Consider the following 23,124-nt stretch of genomic DNA (forward strand, 5'->3'; position numbering starts at 1 on the left):
AACTCCATGGAGCTGCTTAAGATTCTCTCTTGGGGGATCCCTGGGTGGTGCAGCGGTTTGGCGCCTGCCTTTGGCCCAGGGCCCGATCCTGGAGACCCGTGATCGAATCCCACGTCGGGCTCCCGGTGCATGGAGCCTGCTTCTCCCTCTGCCTGTGTCTCTGCCTCTCTCTCTCTCTGTGACTATCATAACTAAATAAAAATTAAAAAAAAAATATTATCTCTCTTCCTGCTCCTCCCCTGCTAGTGCACTCTCCGAAACAAACCAAGCTCATTCTTTGGGGGGGGAGGGGGGGCAAAAAGTGACAATTGTTAAGAGTAAACGTACAAATTCATAATCATAAATGGAGGTTTTTACACACATTAATAGAATGCAGCAAAGTAAAATATAAGTATTTGAACAATAAAGTTAATTCTTAGGTAATGAGCCTGTATGGAACCTTCTACCTGCTATTCTACAAATGCTTTTCTTTCTTTCTTTCTTTCTTTCTTTCTTTCCTTCCTTCCTTCCTTTCTTTTTTCTTTCTTTTCTTTCTTTCTTCTTTCTCCTCTCTCTCTCTCCCTCCCTCCCTTCTTTCCTTTCTTTCTTTTCTTTCAAGATTTGAGAGTGGGGGGGGGGGTGCGAGATGGACAGAGGGAGAGTGAGAACCCGGAGCCAACTCCCCACCAGCCCAGTCAATAAGGGGCTCCCGCCCAGGACCCTGACATCATGACCCCACCCACAGTCAGAAGCTCAGCTGACTCAGCCACCCAGATGCCCCTAGAATACAAGTTCTTTTCCGGGACACTAGTATATTTCTAAAAACTGACAATTCAAACCTCAACCAATACCTTAGAACCGGTTCCTTCCCAGTCATACGGTCTCCCTGCAAGTTAATTTGGGAGTCAATGATAAAAAGTCAAAAAGGGGATAAAACACAGGAAATAATGAGAAAGGGAAAAGGACAACATTCCTCTTCCCCCAAAATAACTGAGCTAGAAGTAGGAAAAATGTGTCACTACACGTGGTTGGGGATCGGCCTGCGAACAGCAGGAGCTGGTGGGAGCAGCTGTAACCGGGCGAGGACGTGCTGGAGGAGCCTGTACCCTCCAGTGCTAATAAGGGTGTTTCCGTTCCCTACGTTGGCTTCGTGTCGTTGGTCACGGGCCTCAACGAGGTCGACGTCCTCAGTCACCTTCAGGAGCGGCGAGATGCCTGGTTTCCTGGTGGCGGACGTTTGTGTCCAGCGTCGACTGTATTCAAATACCGCGTGGGGCATCCTGGCTCCAGAGCCACGGCCGGGCCTCGGCCCCCGCGGAGCTTACAGCCGGGAGGGGACGCTCCAGGCGAGCAGCCCGAGCTCCGAGCGCCTCCACAAACCGCCGACGCCTGTACCTCCCGCCCTCCGGGGCGCCGAGTCGCCGCTCACCCGCGCGGGGGCGGGCCCGAGGCCCCAGCGCGGCAAACCCCGGCCCCGCCTCCGACCGACGTCCCAGGCCCCGCCGCGCACTTTGCGCGTCATCGCGTCGACCGCGCTTCGGCCGACGCCCGTCTGCCAGGCGGCAGGGCGCGCGGTCTCCCAGCGATCCGCGGTCGATTGGCGGTGCCTGCACAGTGAGCGCGGAGCTCGATTGGAGCTGCCTGCGGGGGCGGAGTCGCCGCCGCCGCCGCCGCCGCCGCCGCCGCTGCCGCCGCCGCCGCCGCCGCCGCCGCGGGCTTGGTTGGCGTGGAAGGGCCTAGGCCCGGGCCTGCTTGGTCGCGGCCTGCAGCGCCCTCAGCTCCAGCGTCGCCCACCTCCCGACCCGGACGGGCTGGGCGCGGGGAAGACCTGCGGGAGCCATGGAGGACGAGGTGGTCCGTATTGCCAAGAAGATGGACAAGATGGTGCAGAAGAAGAACGCGGTGAGCGCGGCAGGCGGCGCGGGCCGGCAGGGAGGCCGGGCGGCTTCGGGCCGGGCCCCCGGGGCTCCCGGGCCCCCCACGCCGGCGCTGCCCGCGCGGGCGCCGGGGGGGGGGGCGTTGGTGCGCCCGGGTCTGGGCGCTCGTGGGCGCCGCGTAGCCGCCGGCTCGGGGCGGGCTTGTTTGCGCTCGCGGGGGGCCCTGCGCCGGCGGCGTCGCTGCTTTAGCTTGAGCGTCGAGGGAATCCGCTCTCCTGCGCGGTCGCCGGCCGGCGAGGCGAGGGAGCATCCCTTGGGGGTTTGTGGTATGTCTTAGACGTCAAGCTGGTAAGTTCGATTTTATGGGTCTTATTTTCCTTGGAGAGAGCTACACACCCATGTCCGACCACGCCACAGGTGTGCTGGTAGGTAAGCAGGTGCAGGGGCTGGTGCCCGGGGCAGGCTGCTCAGCGTTTTTCAAAAGGTGGGTGTTGCCAGGTGGTCGTATGCGGGGAGCCGGGAGCTGGACGCTCGGGATGCGCTGAGCGTGCCTTCGGCCGGGGGTCCTGCGGGTTACTCCAGGTGGCTCACGCTTAATGCCAGTGGCATTTATTATCTTGTTTTTTTTTAAATTTTTATTTATTTATGATAGTTACAGAAAGAGAGAGAGAGGCAGAGACACAGGCAGAGGGAGAAGCAGGCTCCATGCACCAGGAGCCCGACGTGGGACTCGATCCCGGGTCTCCAGGATCGCGCCCTGGGCCAAAGGCAGGCGCCAAACCGCTGCGCCACCCAGGGGTCCCTTATCTTGTTATTGATACCGTGTTTATATGAAACACGGTTTACATATGGTCTTTGTGGTTTGTGTGAAATCTCGCAGTTTCTGCATTTTTGTCCACCAGCGTTACTGCTTTCAGCTCTCGGATTCAGTCGTCTGTTTTGGGCTGCAGCTCCATGGTTGTCTTCGCCCGAATTTGTTCCACGCTGCTCAGTACATTTTCAGTATCAGCGTATCTGAAATAACTTCTTCCTTACCTACGAAATATGTTCCTCCTCATGCTAATGTGAAGGAGAGAATCGTTGCTCTGGATTTCTACAGCACTTGATTATTATTATTACTGCATTTTTTTTTTTAAGATTTTATTTATTATTCAGGACAGACACAGAGAGGCAGAAACATAGGCAGAGGGAGAAGCAGGCTCCCTGTGAGGGGCCCGACTGGGGACTCCAGGATGAGGACCTGAGCCAAAGTCAGACGCTCAACTACTGAGCCACCCAGGCGTCCCTGTTCAGCTCTTTACAGTTAAAAAGCATCAAAAGATTCTTTTGAGACTCGCGACAAAGCTATTATTGGTGTACCCATTTTGCAGAACAAGAAATTGAGCCAGAGAGGTTTAAGTAGCTCACCTACTGAAATTAGGTACTGTACAATTTGGATTAAGCCAGGACCCAATGTTTTAAATTAATTAATTAGAGGCAGAGACACAGGCAGAGGGAGAAGCGGGCTCCTTGCAGGGAGCCTGATGTGGGACTCCATCCCAGGACCCCGGGATCACGACCTGAGCCACCCAGGCAGGCATCCCTGGACCCAGTTTTTTTTTTTTTTTTTTTTTTTTACTGGGCAGCATGCCAGAGTTTAACAGAGCAAAAAATAGTGTTCAACACTGAATTCTTAAGACTTCATCTGTAGTCTGTTCCTCTTTTTTTTAACAGGTGTGTTTGCTTAGCATGTAATTTCATACTGTTAGTCTGTATTTGCAATTTTAGTCTTTTAAAGCATTTCCTGTTTGTTTTCTGTTCCAGACATTACCTTTGCTATTTATTTTTCTCATTGATAACAGCCCTTTCACTCCCCACTACAAGTGATGAAATCTGGTTATTTGATAGGCTGAAGATTTCTGTTATTTTGCTTAAATTGGAAAGTTTTTTTCTTTACCTGGAGATCCCTAGATTCCCACAATAGAAGCTCTGAGGGAAAAAGGCCTTTTGTTGGGTAATTTTTTCTCTAATTCAGGCTATAATGTATAATCTGTTAATCATGTAATATATTAGCTGTTTGTTTCCTTTCCTTGTAATAGGTGTTTCTTAAAAACGAGTCATTCTGTCGTGGATAAGTATGGAGAAGTCCAGTTTGTATTTATTTGCAGTTCTCGAGGTATAAGGGAGTAATGAGTCTGGGGGAAAATGAGGATAAACTCCACAGATACTTCTCAAATCTCATTTTTCTGATAGTTCAAAACTTGACCAATATGGAAACTTGCCTCCCCCCAAAAAAGATAAAAATGACTGGCTCTTTTGTTTTTTCCTTCTCCCTTTTTCTGTATATCTTACAGAAATTCAAATTGGCAAATGAAATAAAGGGAAGTGGTCTGAATGGCTCTCCCTCTTTGCTCTCCAAAACGCATCAACCCACAAATAGCTTTTTAAGAGGTCAGTAGTTTAGCAGAAGTTGTTTTGGGGGTTGTAGGATTATGATAGACTTACTTCTCTCTCTGTGTGTGTGAGTGTGTGTGTATGGTTTCCAGATTTTCTCTGAGCTTTTTAAAATATTTTTACACTATGAAAAAGTAAAGTTTGCCTGAAAAATAGTAGTTGTCCTCTTGAGTTGGCAAGTTTAAGTGCTACTATTGGATACTTTGTGTTAATAAAGTGTAGATGTCACATTTAAGTAATAATAAAAACAGTTACCGTTTATTGAACTCTTACTCTGAGCCAGGCATTGGGCTAAGTACTTATTCCTAGGGCAGTTTTGCACAATAAGTAATATCCCCATTATGAAAATAAGGAAACTATTTGGAAAGTTAAGCGAATTGTCCTAAGCCAAATAGCTAGAGAGTGGCTGGATGAAGATGTGAATCTAAATCTATTTTACTCAAAGCCAGTACTACTCTCTTAAGCTGCAGTATCTCTCTAGAAGACTCTTTTTGAACCTTGCATGGGTATAATTAGGTGAATAGAAGACCAGAAAGTAAGGATATTTGCTGTTCTAGAGGAGTCAGGTTTCTCTAAAGACCCAGTCAATATCCTGACCCCAGTACTATCCAGAATGTTGTCCCATGTGTATACTTGGTCTTAAACAGCATTAGCAACTTTTAAGTGCACACTCTGAGGGCTTAATGAACCGCATAAGTTAGTTCCAAATTTTCAGGTATTAGCTGTTTTTTTTTTTTTTAATGTCATTGTAACTTTTTTTTTTTTTTTTAAGATTTTATTTATTTATTCATGAGAGACACAGAGGCAGAGACACAGGCAGAAGAAGAAGCAGGCTTCTCACAGGGAGCCCAACATGGGACTTGATCCCAGGTCTCCAGGATTAAACCCTGGGCTGAAGGCGGTGCTAAACCACTGTGCTACCCTGGCTGCCCCATTTTAACTTTTTTTAAATGTCATTTTGACTTGATGTCAATAAGCAAGTCTGACTCCTAATGTGGATTGAAATCTTGCCTCTTCTGAACTTTAGCAGTGTGCTCTTAGGCAAATTCCTTAACATCTATAAAATGTTTTGTTGTTTTTTTGTTTCTTTGGTGGTAAATTGAGATAATTTAATAAAGATTAGATGAATTAAAAATCTTGGCAGTCCTTAAGAATATGGCAAAGGTTAAAAAACCTTTTGTATTGTTTTTGTAAAGGATTTATGACATGACTCTAGGAGAAGGAGTGAGGTAACTTAGAATTTTCAAATTCATAGATTTTGTGAGTGGTGTTGAGCTTTGTTTATTATTATTATTATTATTATTTTAAGATTTTACTTATTTATTCATGAGAGAGAGAGAGAGTGAGCGAGCGCCAGAGATACAAGCAGGGAGCCTGATGTAGGACTCGATCCCAGGACTCCAGGATCACGCCCTGGGCTGAAGGTGGCACTAAACCGCTGAGCCACCTGGGCTGCCCTGATACCTGGATTGTAGGAAAAAAACTTTGGTTTTCATATCAGGGTTAGATTGATTAGTATAAATTGAAATTTAGAATGACTACACAATTTTTTATAACCACCTTACTGAATTGCATAATACAGTTCTCTTTTTAAAAATATACAATTCAGGGATCCCTGGGTGGCGCAGCGGTTTGGCGCCTGCCTTTGGCCCAGGGCGCGATCCTGGAGACCCGGGATCGAATCCCACGTCGGGCTCCCGGTGCATGGAGCCTGCTTCTCCCTCTGCCTGTGTCTCTGCCTCTCTCTCTATCTCTCTGTGACTATCATAGATAAATAAAAATTAAAAAAAAAATTATAAAAAAAAATACAATTCAGTGGTTTTTAGTATATTCACAGATTTGTGCAGCTATCACCATGCTAGCTAATTTAAGAGCAATTTTTTTTAAAGCTTTTAAGCGTGCCCCCCCGCTTTCCCCCATGAGTGGAGTGGGGAGGAGCAGAGGGAGAAGCAGCCCCCTTACCTAGCAGGGAGCTGGATGCGATTCAGGCTCAATCCCAGGACCCTGAGATCATGACCTGAGCTGAAGGCAGATGCTTAACTGACTGAGCCACCCAAGCACCCCAAAAGCACTTTCATCACTCCAAAAAAGAAACCTGTACTCATTAAGTAGTCACCACCATATATCTGCACCCCCCTCAACTGCTGATCTTTTTCTGTCTCTGTTTGGATTTGCTATTTTGGATATTTCAATAAATAGGATTATACAGCATGTGTTTGTATAAGTGGAATCCTACAATATGTGGTCTTTTGGGAGGGGCCTGTTTTACTTAATGTTTTCAGGATTCATCTATGTTATAGTAGGTATCAGTACTTCATTCCTTTGTATTACTATGTAGCACTAATGTACTAGTGGATATACCACATTTTTTTTATTCATCATTTTTAAAAAAAATATTTTATTTATTTATTCATGAGAGACACAGAGAGAGAGAGGCAGAGAAACTGGCAGAGGCAGAAGCAGGCTCCGTGCAGGGAGCTGATGTGGGACTCCATCCCAGGTCTCCAGGGTCACGCCCCCGGCCAAAGGTGGCGCTAAAACCCCTGAGCAACCCGGGCTGCCCTGTTTATTCATCATTTGATGGACATTTTGGGCTATTTCTACTTTTTGGTTGTTATTAATAATACTGCTAAGAATCTTCTTGTGCAGGTGTTTGTATGGACATATGGTTTTGTTTTGTGTTTTTTTCTTTCTCTTGGATATGTACCTAGGAGTAGAATTGCTACATCATATGATAACTATGTTTAACTTCTTGAGTAACTACCAAACTTTTCCACACCTGCTGTACCATTTTAATTCTTACCAGCAATGGGTTGAGGGTTCCAGTTTAACCACGTCTTCATCAACACTTGTTTTGTCTTTTTTTATTATAGCCATCACAGTGGATATGAAGAGGTATCTCATTGTGGTTTTGATTTGCATTTCTCTGATGACTGATGATGGTTTTTCGTTGTTTGCTGGCTATTTCTGTATCTTTGGAGAAATATTTGTTCAAATCCTTTGCACATTTAACTGAGTATTTGTATTATTGAATTGTAAGACTTCTTTGTATTCTGCATACTAGACTTTTATCAGAGACAGGATTTGTATATATTGTCTTCCATTTTGTGGTTTATCTTTTCACTTTTTTTTAAAGATTTTATTTAGTTATTCATGAGAGAGAGACACACAGAGGCAGGCTCTCTGCAGGGAGCCCTGTGCAGGATTGGATCCTGAAGATCTGAGCCACCCAGGCGTCCCTATCTTTTCACTCTCTAAATAGTGTCTTTTGAAGTTCAAAAATTTTCAATTTTGATGAAGTCAAATTTATTTTTTCTTTCATTGCTTGTGCTTTTGGTTGAGAATAACTACAAATTTGAGGTGACATAATACAATTATAATTCCTAATATATAGTGATGTTGCTGAGCCATAATTAAAATATTTATAGTGTTTCCTTTTTTAAAAAAATAGCACCTTAATTTTTTTAATAGCACCTTGGAATCTCATAATTCTAAGGGGTTGGAGTTGAGTGGGTTAAATAACAATTAAAATGCTGGCTTATATGGCTCTTTGAGAATATTGTTATGATGGAAGTAGATAAATCTTTTTATTTCTTTGTACCCCTTATCAACCATCTCCTTCCTGTGTGTCAGACATTCTTTTTCAATATTTCATATGTGCCATATTACTCCATTTGACCATTTTAACTGTTTTAGATCAGTGTATTAAGCTCTCCTACATATAAAGATGCTGAAGCTTGAGAAGGACAAATAACATTCCCAAGATCTTATAATTAGGAATTGAATTTAGATCTAGTGTATTTAGATCTGATTATATCCCGTGTTCTTCACTGTATGTTCTGTGTTGCTTCCTCCTCCTTACATCTCCTTGAGGAGGAGGATGTTTGTATCCTATGCAAGCTTGTATATGCTGAGTGCACAATACAAATTTGAATACGGTATTTTGTAAAAGTACTTGTTTCTCATGACAGTACCATCCATATAATAAAGTCATGTGGTAGCTGTTGTTTATTATTCAGCCAGTAATGTGAACTAAATTTGACTCTGGAAGATAAGGTGGAATCTTTCTTTCCCTTGCATCATTATCTGTAGGTGATGCTGCAATCTAATAGGCTTGACCTTTAGAGGCAAGTGATGATTGGGGAGGGGTGGAATATAGTTTCTTGTTTATTAGTAATGCTGCTCACCCCAGTTCGCAGAGCAGAACTGCTGCCAGTGGATTTACAAAATGGAGAGAACGGTGGTGTGAGGGTCAGGAAATTGTAGTTCTTATCGTTTTCTGTTACCTATCAGTTGGCCAAGTCACTTTCCTTTTCTGAGTTTGTTTCTTTGTATAATTGAGAGTTTCAAGTAGATGCTCAAAGATTTATGTTTATTTTTAAATTCCCTAAAGTCAGAAAGGATTTGTCTTGCTCATTGCTGTATCCTCAGAGTTTCAAGTTACACAGTTAACGAGTATTTGTTGAGAAGCATAGATGTAGTTTGACGGAATTGGGTAGATCTAACCTTTTTTAGTTAGTAATAGTCCTATGACTGTACAAGTTTCTTAAACTCTCTGGATTTCCAATTCCTCTTCTGTTAAATGGGGATAAAAAAAATATCTGCTTCCATAGGGTTTATTGTGAAGATGAAGTAATACATATATACAGTATTTAAAACAGTGCTTGGCCCAATGGTAATATTCAAAGAAGCTTTTGTCGCTGAATCTGTTTTTTGCCTTTTTGCTCATTTAGATCATCATAGTTGTTTATTTCTTAAAGAACTTTATTTGAAATATTTATCTTATTTGGCTAGATCATAGTGTATTTACAAGAAAGGTCAGTTTCATCCCATGAAATTTATTTAGCTGCTTCTTCCTTCCATAGCTTGTATCTCTAACTCCAGTCTCACCAAAGAGATCTGAGTAGAAAGGGAGAGTGTGATGAAAATAATGCAAATCTATCTATTGCTTCTCTTTGGAAAATAACTTAAGTCCTATTGCCACATTGCTGATGTGTTAGAAGAACAACTTTATATGTGACAGACAGCATTCTGTGAGTCTAAGGACTCTTAGAAGCGTGATTCTTTATCTTCTTTCTAATTGATCCTAGGTTAGAAATGGATTAGGAAGTCATGGAGACATGGGTGGAGGAAAAAATCCTTGGTAGTTATAAGATACAAGTCCACGATCTCTTAATCAAAACTTTTAGAGTCTGATATATTTGAGAATTCCACAATTTTCAGATTTTATTAACATAGTATGGTACATACATCATACATACTTTTATTTTAAAGATTTATTTATTTATTTATTTATTCATTCATTCATGAGAGACACACACTGAGAGAGAGAGAGAGAGAGAGGCAGAGACACAGGCAGAGGGAGAAGCAGGCTCCCCACAGGGAGCCAAGTGCGGGACTCGATCCCGGATCCCAGGATCACAACCCGAGCGGAAGGCAGGTGCCCAACCATTGAGCCACCCAGGTGTCCCTACATCATATATCCTTAACAAGATCTGGGCAGTTCCCATTTATCAGACATTAACATTTCTATAGTGAAATGTAGTACTCTCACATGAAATGGGATATATAGAACATAAATGGCTTTACATCTTGTTGAGATTAGGTGTTGCTGGTAAACAAGTTAATTGAAAATCCTATAAGAAATCTTGATTTTCAGAGGGTTTTGGTTTTGAGATTTGCAAATGGGGGATTGAAGACCCCATTTGCTCAAGAGATGTCATTCCTGTAGAAATTCCTGATTAGGGGCACCTTGGCTCAGGTCGTGATCCCAGGGTTCCAGGATCAAGGTTTGCCGCAGGGAGCTGGCTTCTCCTTCTACTTATGTCTCTGCCTCTCAGTGTTTCTTATGAATTAAAAAAAAAAAGAAAAAAAAATCCTGATTACTAGTAAATTTAAAGTCAATGTTTTCTTATCTAACAACTATAATGTTTCATTATTTTTAGTTACCTCTAAATGAAAAGAATTCATAGAATTTTAAAATCAGAAAGAATCTTTAAGCAGTAAATCATTAAAATCCTTCATAATAACCTGTTTCAAAATTGCTGTTGAACTTAAGTTTTTATTTATGAGGTACTGGGCAAAATTACAATGATATATCTGTTTGTTGCCAGAAGAAAAATTAATATTTTTTTAATTATTCCTTTTTTATTCTCCACCAGCCAAGTCTGATGTCTCAACTTTAATTATTTATTTTTAAGGATTTTATTTATTTGACTCAGAGAGTTCAAGCAGAGGGAGTGGCAGGCAGAGGGAGAGGGAGCAGTAGACTCCCTGCTGAGCAGGGAGCCCAATGTGGGACCCAATCCCAGAACCCTGCTGGAATCATGACCTGAGATGAAGGCAGATGCTTAACTGTCTGAGCCACCCAGGCACCCTTGGAAGAGGAAAAATATGACTAGAAGCCTTTACTTGATACTATATTTAAGAAATAGGATAATACGATGAGGTTCTGTGCTTGTTTTTTCCTTTGGAGTGCATAATGAGCGACATGCTCTAGGACTTTCTGTTTTCCTGGGATATGCTGTGTTTCATTGATTTGTAGGATGCCTAGTTTTTGTATTTTGGCATTTCAGAAAGCAGAATGAGTTACACATATATTGTTGCCCAGATGGCTGTTAGGATGTACTTTCACAGGCAGAACATCAAACCCAGCATCAACATTTGGAGAGTGGGTGTCAGTGGCTTAGACGAAACTCTGAAAAACATTAGTGGAGTGCACTTTGAACCTCGAGGAACCAAATGGTTGAAGAGCAGTGAGGATGAAAAACAGCTAGCTCTACATACTACAAGCCAGCTAAGAGCTAAAGGCTTTTAGCTCTTTTTGATGGATTCTTTTATGAAATGCTGCACTACTTGTGTTTTTGACACAACTTTTTGTGGGTTATAAAAATATTATTGAATCCGAGTCAGTAAGGGACTCATAAGCATTGAATGTGATGTAGTTTTAGAAACACCTTAGCCAAATTATTTTGCTTATATGTGTAAAAGATGATACATGATAAAAATTTCAAGTCTAAAAGAATTACAAAGGTAAAAGTGATAATACTGTGCTGTAGTTTAACATTTTTTCTTCATTAGTGGCATATAGAATAATGATATGTCTAAATGTAGTATAGTAAGTATTATAGACTAAATAAAATATGATTAAGTGAATGTATTATATTAAATACAGTACATTAAATTAATATCAAAGAGAATATTTGGCCCTAAGGTATAGGTAGTGCTGTTGCTTCTCAGTGTATTTCATTCCTTTTTTAACTTTAGGTGCTTTATGTAACTCTTCTAGGAGCCTTATTTTGTTCCATCTTCATCATCAGTATGGTAGTCCTTCTAGATGGCAGTGGACAGGTCTATGAGCCTGACATCTTAATTCTCAGTTTTCTTTAGGATTTGCTTTTTCCTACTTCGCAGGAATCAGGTAGACAGCAGAGTTTTTGTGATAGACCAGTAAGATACAGAGAGACCTCAACAACAAAAAAAAAAAAAAAAAAAGAGAGAGAGACCTCAAGAGAATTCTAGTAAAAATAGGCCCTTTCCCCCTTTCCTTCTGTGTGAGTGAATGCTAGAGGTGCTGTAGCATCTTCTGACCCCCATTCACACTTTCTCAGGATTGGCTGGCTCCTTAATCATATAGGTGTTCTTCATTGAAATTTGATGTGTGCGATGCTATCACAGTAAGAAACACATTTCTAATTGGGACACATAAGCAAATACTACTTAAAATGAACTTTAACAAAGCAATACTTAATAAATGCTGGTCATAATCCAGTAAATGGATTTTATATTTCTTTAATGAGTTGCAACCATTATTTGGAAAACACTACCTCTCTTTCCTTTCCCCTCTTTTGTATATATACTATTCTCACATGAATAAGTGAGCCATAGTGAGTTGTGAATAGGAAAACATAAATTTAAATCTCTAGTTAATCCTGCTTTATCATCTAGGAAGTTATATAAAATGCAATTATTTTATTTTATAGGCTGGAGCATTGGATTTACTGAAGGAGCTTAAGAATATTCCCATGACCCTGGAATTATTACAGGTATGTGCTAATATGTGTCATGATTTGAATAGGTAATTGTCATAAAATAGCAAAGATTTTTAATACCATTAAGTTTTTTATAGTGTCTTGTTATGGTGTAAACCATTATTAACTTGTTTTTTTTAAGATGGTAACATAAATCAGTAATCTACTAAGTTAATTATAGAAAAATGTTGCCTTACTCAAGAAGAATAAAACCTGAATCTCCAAGTTTGAAGTCTCACAATGAAAGGAAAGGAAGGTGGATTCTTGGCCCTGATTTGATCTCCCTAGATCTCACTTTCTTGATCTGTCATTGACAGCTGCTGCAAGCATGAAGCTAGCCTCTGGGGTACCTTTTAGCAGTTATTCCTTATTACCCCCAGGTACAACCCCCTTCTGCCATGGACAACCACTAATCGATTTACCCTTTGTCTCCTTAGATTTACCTATTCTGGAGAATTCATATAAATGAAATCATACAATATATGACCTTTTGTGTCTGGCTTTTTTTTTTTTTTTTTAATTTTATTTATTTATTCATGAGAGACCCAGACAGAGGCAGAGGGAGAAGCAGGCTCCCTGCGAGGGAGCCCGATGCAGGACTCGATCCCAGGACCCCAGGATCACACCCTGAGCTGAAGGCAGAGGCTCAACCACTGAGCCATCCAGGCATCCCTTTTTTTTTTGTTTGTTTTTTTAAAGAAAAAAATTTTTTTTTCCATTTTGAGTATAATCTACCCCTCAGTGTGGGGCTCAAACTCATGACTCCAAGATCAGGAGTCCTATGGTCTACAAACTGAGTTAACCAGGCACCTATCTGGCTTCTTTTACTTAGCATAATCTTTTCAGGGTTCATTCATGTTGCAGCATGTATCAGTGTTTTGTTCCTTTTTATGGCTAAATAATGTTCCATTGAATGGATATGCACATTTGGTTTATTCATTTGTCAGTTGATGAACATTTGGGTTTCTACTTTTTCGGTTGTTATGATTCTTGCTTTGCACATTTACATACAAGTTTGTGTGTTTTTGTTTCTCTTGGGTAGAGATCTGAAAGAGTGGAAATGATGAGTCATAAGGTAACTTTATGTTGAATATTTTGAGGACCTGCCAGCCTGTTTTCCCAAGTGACTGTACCATTTTACATTCCCAGCAGCAAGTAAATGAAGTTTCCAGTTTATCCACATTCTTGCCAACACTTGTTATTATCTTTGATTATAGCCATCTTGGTGGGTGTGAAGTGATACCTCATTGTGGTATTGATTTCCATTTCCCTAATAATTAATTATATTGGACATCTTTTCATGTGCTTCTTAACCATTCATATGTTTTCTTTGGAGAAATGTCTTTTCAGATCCTTTGCCTGTTTTTAAGTGGGATAATTTATTTTTTTATTATTAAGTTGTAATAGTTCCTTATATATTCTAGATATAAGTCCCTTAATCAGATACAGGATTTGCTAATATTATCTCCCATTCTATGAGTTATCTTTACTTTCTTAGTGGTGTTCTTTGAAGCACAAAAGTTTAAAATTTTGTTGTAGTCTGATTTGTCTATTTTCTTTGGGTGCTTGTGATTTAGATGTTAAATCTAAGAAACAGTGGCCTACTTCAAGGTTATGGAAATTCATTCCTCTTGGTTTTTTTAGTTCTTTCATTTAGTTCTGTGATTCATTTTGAGTTAATTATCATGTGTGGTATAAGAAGAGGTCCAATTTAATTCTCTTACATATGGACATCTACCTGTTTACCTTTTTAATTTTCTCTGTAAAGAATTACCTTGACATCCATATTGAAAATCACAAAAGATATAGGACTTTATTTCTGGATTCTTTTTTTTTTTTTTTTTTAAAGATTTTATTTATTTATGAGAGGCAGAGAGAGAGAGAGAGAGAGAGAGGCAGAGACATAGGCAGAGGGAGAAGCAGGCTCATGCAAGGAGCCTGATGTGGGACTCAATCCTAGGACCCCGGGATCACACCCTGAGCCGAAGGCAGAAGCTCAACTGCTGAGCCACCCAGGCATCCCTATTTCTGGATTCTTAAGTCTGTTCCATGATCTATGTATTTCTCCTTATATAGGACTACAGTGTCTTGATTAGCTTTGTAGTAAGTTTTGAATTTGGAAATTATGAGTTCTTCAGCTTTATTCTTTTTCAAGATAATTTTGGCTATTTTGGGTCCCTTGTATTTCCATGTGAACTTTAGGACAAACTTAATTTCTGTACAAAAGGCAGCTGGGATTTTAATAGGAATTGCATTTAATCTGTAGTTCAGTTTTTTTTAAGTATTGCAGTCTTAACATTTAAGTCTTAGGATCCATGAATATGGGATGCCTTTCCATTTCTTTAGGTCTTTAATTTCTTTCAACAGTGTTTTATAGTAGCTCTATGTTTTTTACTTTAATATTTAGTGCCTATCTTTTTTTTAAGATTTTATTTTATTTTATAAATTTTTATTTATTTATGATAGAATGAGAGAGAGAGAGAGAGAGAGAGAGGCAGAGACACAGGCAGAGGGAGAAGCAGGCTCCATGCACCGGGAGCCAACGTGGGATTCGATCCCAGGTCTCCAGGATCGCGCCCTGGGCCAAAGGCAGGCGCCAAACCGCTGCGCCACCCAGGGGTCCCCATGATTTTATTTATTTATTCATTTGAGACATAGAGAAAGACAGAGAACAGGCAGAATCAGGTTCCCTGCAGGGAGCCTGATGCGGGACTCGATCCCAGGACTCTTAGATCACAACCTGAGCCAAAGGAAGATGCTCAACCACTGAGCCACCCAGGTGCCTATCTTGAATCATCTTGGCAAAAACTCATGAGTGATCATAAAGTGATTTTTCTTCTAGAACATATGAATCTGCTTAATACCTGTGATGCTAACAGCATCTCTTAATCTCACTACTTATTCCTTTCTGATACACCATCAATGTGATTCCCTAAGTCTGCTTAATGCCCTCCCCATCTTTCCAAGGTAGTGTTTTCTTATTGCATAGCTGGTGGTCTGTAGAAACCAGATGGCCAGACATGGACAAAGGGATACATACATCTCTGCTCAGAATTTCACACTATATAGTTGATATAAAAAAAAACCTTTATCAGTTCTGCAATCAAGAAGCCTGATTAGGGACGCCTGGGTGGCTCAGTGGTTGAGCGTGGGTGGCTCAGTGGTTGGGCTCAGGGTGTGATCCCGGGGTCCTGGGATCGAGTTCTCCATTGGACTCCCTGCAGGGAGCCTGCTTCTCTCTCTGCTTATGTCTCTGCCTATCTGTGTCTCTCATGAATAAATGAAAAAAAGAAATCTTAAAAAAAAAAAAAATCTGTTTAACTCTACAATTCTTCATGTTATTTGAGCACACACTTTTTTTCATAACCCACCTGTTATATCCTATAAATTATAGTGTATTGGTTTTAGGAAAAATCCAGAGTTTAGAGCATTCTTACAGGTACACTTAGACTTAGTTATCCAAGTAAAATAGCTTCATATTCCTTTCCTTTGTCTAGTTTCTTCTACACTCGGTCTTAGCCAAAAGGCCGAGAAGCGATTGTCTAGTTTCTTCTAATGTTTCCCAAATAACCTCTTTAAAAAGGGGGAGAATAACCTACCTGCGTCTTTGTTTGTCACTCTATCTCAGCAGCCTTGTTTCTTATTATTCTTGACTGGACAATCTCTTAGATAAGCATATTTGTTACATATGCCTAATCTCCATATGGGTTTTTCATGGGTTTTAAACAGGAGGTTATGATGAAAACATCCCATGATAATTAAAAAGCAATCACTCACAGCACATGATTTGTTCATGCGCTCCTTTTATCTTTGCTTACTTCTATTTCCTAAAATTCCATTTTCTTTGCCAATCTGTGTCAACTGCAAGCTTCAGAACTATATTAGTAATACAAATAATTTCTTCCACTCGCTCCAAAACTAGGTTTTCTTTCTTCCTTTCCTTTCCTTTCCTTTCCTTTCCTTTCCTTTCCTTTCCTTTCCTTTCCTTTCCTTTCCTTTCCTTTCCTTTCCTTTCCTTTCCTTTCCTTTCTTTCCTTTTTCCTTTCTTCTTTCAAGATTTTATTTATTTATTCATGAGAGACACAGAGGCAGAGACAGAGGCCGAGGGAGAAGCAGGCTCCGTGCAGGGAGTGTGATGCGAGACTTGATCCCAGGACCACAGGATCACACCCTGAGCCAAAGGCAGACACTCAACTGCTGAGCCACCCAGGCATCCCCAAAACTATGTTTTCTAGGTTGGTGGGGTAGGTTGTGGAGTAGTCGTGAGGAAGAGCTGTGAATGGTGCTGGAGAAGGAGTGCTGAAGGCATTGAGATCAGGAGATCAGACCTGACACTTGGTACAGTGACTGCAAGTGCAAGCCGGCTTCTGAGCTGTTAGCTACATCTAGTAGGACAGCTCTGCGTCCACTCAGTTGTAGGCTATGCCATCAGCCCAGGCTCTGGCTTCTGGAAAATTGTCTGTGTGGAAGTGTTTTAGAAAAATTCTAAAAAGTTTTAAAAGTTCTCAAAGTATTTTCTTCTCTGTAAGGAGTACTGAGAGCATTTTATTAAAGCAATAAACTTTTTTGAGGGAAAACCCTCCCAAAACATTAATCCCAAACCATTTTTGGATTTTAGAATTGTGGAGTCCCCTTTATCTTTCTGCTGTGGAACCTTATCTGCCTTGCACAGCCTTCCATAGGTATAACATAGGCCATTTCAGCCAAACACATATTCTGAATTCTTGAACAAAATTTCTGTCGTGAATCTCTTTATTGAGAAGATTGAATAATTTAGCAGGAAACCGTAAATACCCATCTATTACTCTGCCTTAAAGTTTACAGCAGGGGTCCCCCCCCCCTTTTTTTTTTTGCCACTAATAACTCCTTTTGTTGTTTTTTCTTCCATTGACCATGCTTTGAAAGATTGCCTACTAACAACTTGAACTTACTAAATAATTTATCTTTTTTTTTCTTTTTATCGTCCTCAATTGGCCTGTCATAGCTTTTGTGTTCTTTGAACACAATTTGAAAACTGTTGATGTGTTGGAAAGAGCATGTACTTTGGAGGTGGGCAGACCTGCGTTAAAATCCCAGCTTTGCCAGTTACTAATGGTATATTGCTGGACAAGTAGGGATAATGATCTCAACATAAAAGAGTTGTTAGGAAGGTTAATGAATACGGATGCTCCTGGCATAATCCTGGGCACATATTATTACCACATGATACATAACTATATTCTCTGAGGTTTACTTTAATATCTGTAGTTATGTGCTGGTTTCGGGCAAAAAAATGCTTTTAAACCTCTGAAGATGGTAATATTTGGGTATCCTCATTAAAATCACAGCAGGTGATCTATGAAGTAATCTTTGTAGAAGAATATATAGAAGCAAAGAGGTGAAGATATTAGTCACGAATGCTTCAGTGTGCCTTATATATAAATCAGACATTTTATATTTTATTCTTTGAGAGGTATGGAAAGACTGATTTCATTTCATTAGTTAACCAGCCTTGTTACAGTAGCAACTTCCATGCTTGCAGATTTCTGTGATAATAACCTCGATGAGTCTAGTATTTGATCTGAAGATGCATGTATCCTAATTCTGTAGTATTCTATCATAAGAATTCAGATAATAGGGTTTTGTTTTTTTCTATTCTGCAGTGGGAATAAGAAAATGGGAGAGAAGACAGTGAAACACTACAATGTCTGAAATAAAACAGCTTGTACAAATTTTTTTGTCGTTGCCTTGCAGTCCACAAGAATTGGAATGTCAGTAAATGCTATTCGCAAGCAGAGTACAGATGAAGAAGTTACATCTTTAGCAAAGTCTCTCATCAAATCCTGGAAAAAATTGTTAGGTAAAATTGATCTTTCATTATATATATCTATGATCTGGTTTATTCAGATGTTTGGTGTTTGCATTTTTTTCTGTTTATAAATTCGAATATATTGAAATCAATGCCGTATATTAAGAGGGAGTTTGACCTCCTTGAAGGTTTTGCTTTTTGTCAAAGTCATCTTTTTTTTTTGTTTTTCGATACTTAGAACTGGACTGCCTCTTTAAGAAGAAAATTTTCCCCCGTGGGAAAGTTGTCAATACTTTTTAAAAAGGTTTTTGAAATAATTTTCTGACTTACAGAAAGTTTAAAGAATAATAAAAATAACCTGTATCTTTTTCTAGATCATTAATTTTTAATATTTGCCATATTTTGTCATATTTCTGTCTTCTCTTTCTCTGTATGTATATACTCATAAAAACACAAATTATTTTTGCTGAGAATAGTGCATCTATCATACATTACCCTTCAATACTTTAAAATGTGTGTTTCCTTGGAACAAGTTTATTTTCTTATATAATCATAATATAGGAAATTTAACATTGGTATAGTACTATATCTGTAATCTACAGTTCCTATTTTGTCAGGTGTCCTAGTGATGTTTTATAACTTTGTTTTCTCTTCCAGAACAAGATCTAGTCTAGGATCATGTATATAGTCTTCTGATCTGGAATAGTTCTTAAGCCATCTTACATTATTTATGACATTATTTATGACATTGACAGTTTGAAGAATACAAGCACTCATCTTTGTTTTTAATAGCATGTTCCTGATTTGGGCTTTATCTGTTATTTTCTCATGATTAGATCAGGTTTTGCATTCATAGTTGGAATACTACCTAAGTATGTTGTGTCCTTCTGGGGTTATCACATCCAGAGGCTTTGATGATGATGTTAATTTTGATAACCCAGTCGAGGTGTACAATGTATGTGAGCCTGATGCAGGACTCGATCCCAGGATCATTTTTCCTTTTGTATCTAATAGGCATTCTGTGAGAGAAACTTTAAGACCCTGAAGCTATCTTCTTTTTTTTTTTTTTTTTAAGATTTTATTTTATTTATTTATTAATGAGAGACACAGAGAGAAAGAGAGAGAGACAGAGACACAGGCAGAGGGAGAAGCAGGTTCCATGCAGGGAGCCCGACATGGGACTCGATCCCAGGTCCCCAGGATCAGGCAGGCCCTGGGCTGAAGGTGGCGCTAAACTACTGAGCCACCCGGGTTGCCCATTTTTTTTTTTTTTTTTTAAGATTCTATTTATTTATTCATGAGAGACGCAGAATGAGGCAGATATAGGCAGAGGGAGACAGGCTCCCTGCAGGGACCCTGATGTGGGACTTGATCACAGGACTCCAGGATCATGACCTGAGCTGAAGGCAGGTATTCAACCACTGAGCCACCAGGTGCCCCTGTCTTGCTTCTAATTAGACCTTCCCCAAACTCCCATTTAGTATCCACTGATTCTTGCCCAAATTGCCCTTTATATAGTGATAGTTGCAAAATTGTTGTTTTCTAACTTCCACTTCTTCAGTATTTATAAATCAGCATTCTGCTACAAGAAAGAACCCTCCTAGGCTCCTGGGTAGCTCAGTTGGTTAAGCATCTGCCGTTAGCTCAGGTCATGAATCCTGGGTCCTGGGATCAAGCCCTGGATTGGGCTCCCTGCTCATTGAGGAGCCTGCTTTTCTCCCTGTCCTGTTCCCCCTGCTTGTGTACTCTCTCTCTGTCAAATAAATGAAGAAAATCTAAAAAAAAACAAAAACAAACTTTCCTTTTACTTCCTAGTTATTTTTCTACTAGTGGATTCTATTTTATAACATGGATTATAATCCATTACTGTTAATAATTATTTTGATATTTATACTATCCTAGATTTGACCATTGGGCACCGATTAACCAGCTCCTGTGTCCATTTGACATACCTCTTTTAGTTTTGTCTCTTTTTTTTATATTCTGGAACCAAAAAAATGTGTTGAGTTCATCTATCTTCCCTGCCCCAGCCTGGAATCAATCATTTTTCTAAGCAGTGATTAGCCTTATGTGGAAGAGGAAAATAGAAAAAGTTAAACCTTTTAAAATTTCAAAGATAGGAGTAGTTAATAACAAAAAACCTATTACTTCCAAGAGCTTGGAAACTAGGAACTACAAATTGTAAAGCCTCTAAAATTTAAAAAGTTTGCTTTTAAGAAAATTAAATATAATGTATGTTCCTGAATTGGATTCTGGACCAGGAAAAAAAAATTGTTATAAAGATCATTTCTAAGATAATTGACAGAATTTTTGTAAGATCTGTAGGTAAGTAAACAGTATTATATCATTGTTAAATTTACTCATTGTGGTTATATTAATGAATTTCTTTTTTCTTGGGGAATACATACTGAGGTATTTTAGGATTAAGGAGCATGATATCTGCTACTTATTTTCAAATGGTTCAAAAGAAATATGTGTGCACACAGTAGGGTATGTGTTTGTGTACGTACAACACACATATACATATGTGTAGGGGGCAATGAATGAATGAGAAAGTGTACCAAACATTAACATTTGGAGAATCTGAGTGAAGTGTTTTTTTTTTTTTTTTTTAAGATTTATTTATTATTTATTTGGCAGAGAAGGAGAGAGCATGTGCACATGGGCACACACATGCACAGTGGGGTGGGAGAGACTCAAGGATCAAGCCAACTACCCCCTCGCTGAGCGCAGAGCCTGACTCGGGCTCAATACCAGGACCCTGAGATCACTACCTGAGCCAAAATCAAGAGTCAGACAGTTAACTGACTGTGCCACCCAGGCACCCCTGAATAAAATTTTTTGTACCATTCTAAAACATTGTGCCAGATTCAGATTATTTAAAAATAAAGAACTTAAAAAAAAAAAATCTAATGTTTAAAGACAAACTGAAACTTTACTCTTTATAATTCATTTAAATTTTAAATCTAATTCCATATTCTAAAGTAATTTGAATTTGCCATAAAAAGTTGACTGAGAACCATATGCATGTGTTTTTATTTCTGGAAAGATGGCTTACATTTTGTAGGACATTGTAGTTATGTTCATTTAATCTTAAATTTAAAGAAGTTTTACTCTTTTACACTTACTGGAGGTATCTGATCTCATTACAAGTTCTCCTTTAAAAACTTTATGTTAAAAGATTTCCATGTTCATTAAATAAAATTTGGAGAAATTTTGGAGGAAAAGACATAATTTTTAAGTCTATCTTTAAGTACAACCATCAGTTAATATATTGTTGCATTTCTTGTCTTTTTTTCTCCTGGTGTGTGAATTTTGCTTCAACTCTAATTCTTTTTATGCAGTATGTATACTTACTTATATATTACTTTTTTAATGAAAAAAATTTTGTATTTTTATATCATCATTAACTCATTTTTATTGGCTTCAGAATAATCCACTGGGTGATTATGCCATAATTTAATCACTTGCCTGTTAGATGTGTGTGTGTTTTTTTTTAACTTTATAGCTAGTGTAAATAGTGTCTTGATGAATATCTTATTGCCTAAAGCTCTTTCTTTAGATTATTAGCTTGATTTCTAGAAGATTTACTATTTTTTTTAAAGATTTTATTTATTTGAGAGAGCGAGAACAAGCGAGCACAAACAGAGGGAGTTGCAGGCAGAAGGAGAGGGAGAAAACAGGCTCCTTGCTGAGCAGAGAGCCAGATGTGGAGCTTGATTCCAGGACCCTGTGATAATGACCTGAGCCAAGGGCAGACACTTAACTGAGTCACCCAGGTGCTCCTATTGCACAATTTTGAATACTGAACATATAAATGCAGGAGCCTAGTGCCTTAGATGTCATTATATTTCCCATTTTCTGATGCAGAATGGAGACTCTGAGAGATTAAGCATCTTGTGCGTAGATTGGTGGTGGGGTGTGATCTGCAGATAGTCCAGAGCTGGACCACTTCTCTCTGGGTCTGCTATATTGCCCACAACGCTATATTCACATAATAGGAATGCTTTTAAGGCTGTCTACGCCTCTTACTACTCTGCTTCTTCAAAGGATTGCACTAGTTCACACTGCTAGAACAGTGTGTGGTATCGGTGTGATTGCATTGGATCTTTGTTAGTATTGCACTGTTACATCACCTTTCAAATGCTTTCTATCCTCTTAGTTTTGGAGTATTTCCTAGTCCTTGTTATGTTCCTTAATGTCATGATTTATCTTTGTTTTCTACTCCCAGTGCTATACCATCTTTAGGCTTTGGGACCTTCCACGTGAACTGTAGAGAATAAAGGGGGGCGGTAAAACTAGTATTTGAAAACTAACACTGTGTCATAGGGGGCTTCAGTTGTATTTTGAATTTGTTAACGTTTTCAAGATGAATTCTAGAATTGTGGTTTAGACCATTCTCTTATCAGTTAGCCTCATCTAAATTAGCATATTACAGTCATCTGGGGAACTCTTAAAGATTTTGATACTCATGCCTCATACCAGAGATTTGGATTGAATGGATCAGGATAGGAGCTTGAGCATAAGCATATGCTTAAAAGTTACCTAGGTGGTCCTGATAAACAGTTGATATACAAATGTTCTTTTATGTCCTGTACAGAGGGATATGGAGAAATAAAGTATTTATGTGGCTCATATTACTTATGTAGGAATCCAAATATAGATAGATAAGTGGGATGATTTATGCAACAAATCCAAACATTTTCTGAACCCAGATTCAGAATGCTGTTCTGGTTGATTTATAACATGTAGGCTTCTTTTCATTGTTAAACAGTTGCATTGGCCCAACCTATTTTATACCTCCTTGTCTCTTAAAGCTTGTACACTCTGTATTACTTTACAGATTATTTAAGACAGAGGAGGTGTTAGGCCTCACTAATCCTGAAGTCATTTCTTCTTTTCTTTTTTTTCCTGAAGTCATTTCTATGAAAATGTTCTTTGTTTACTATCCCTAAGATATTTATATAGATTTTGGATACTACCTCAAATTTTTGACTTTATGGAAAATTGTTAAAAT

At 39.4% G+C, this 23,124-nt stretch overlaps 1 protein-coding gene across 3 annotated transcripts in view; it reads left to right on the forward strand.

The window, feature by feature from the left end:
* Positions 1–1,628: 1,628 nt before the first annotated feature.
* TCEA1 (transcription elongation factor A1) overlaps positions 1,629–23,124 on the forward strand; it is a 41,926-nt gene continuing 20,430 nt past the window's right edge. The window contains exons 1-3 of one of the 3 annotated variants that reach the window (XM_041769486.1): positions 1,629–1,881; positions 12,272–12,334; positions 18,053–18,158. In XM_041769486.1, the coding sequence (XP_041625420.1) occupies positions 1,819–1,881; positions 12,272–12,334; positions 18,053–18,158 (232 nt within the window). In that variant the 5' untranslated portion in view covers positions 1,629–1,818. Of the gene's footprint in view, positions 1,882–12,271; positions 12,335–17,961; positions 18,159–23,124 lie in introns of all 3 variants that reach the window. The other 2 variants (XM_041769485.1, XM_041769487.1) reach the window with 2 other exon arrangements.

Source organism: Vulpes lagopus, chromosome 9 (genome assembly GCF_018345385.1).
Source record: "Vulpes lagopus strain Blue_001 chromosome 9, ASM1834538v1, whole genome shotgun sequence".
Classification (NCBI taxonomy): domain Eukaryota; kingdom Metazoa; phylum Chordata; class Mammalia; order Carnivora; family Canidae; genus Vulpes; species Vulpes lagopus.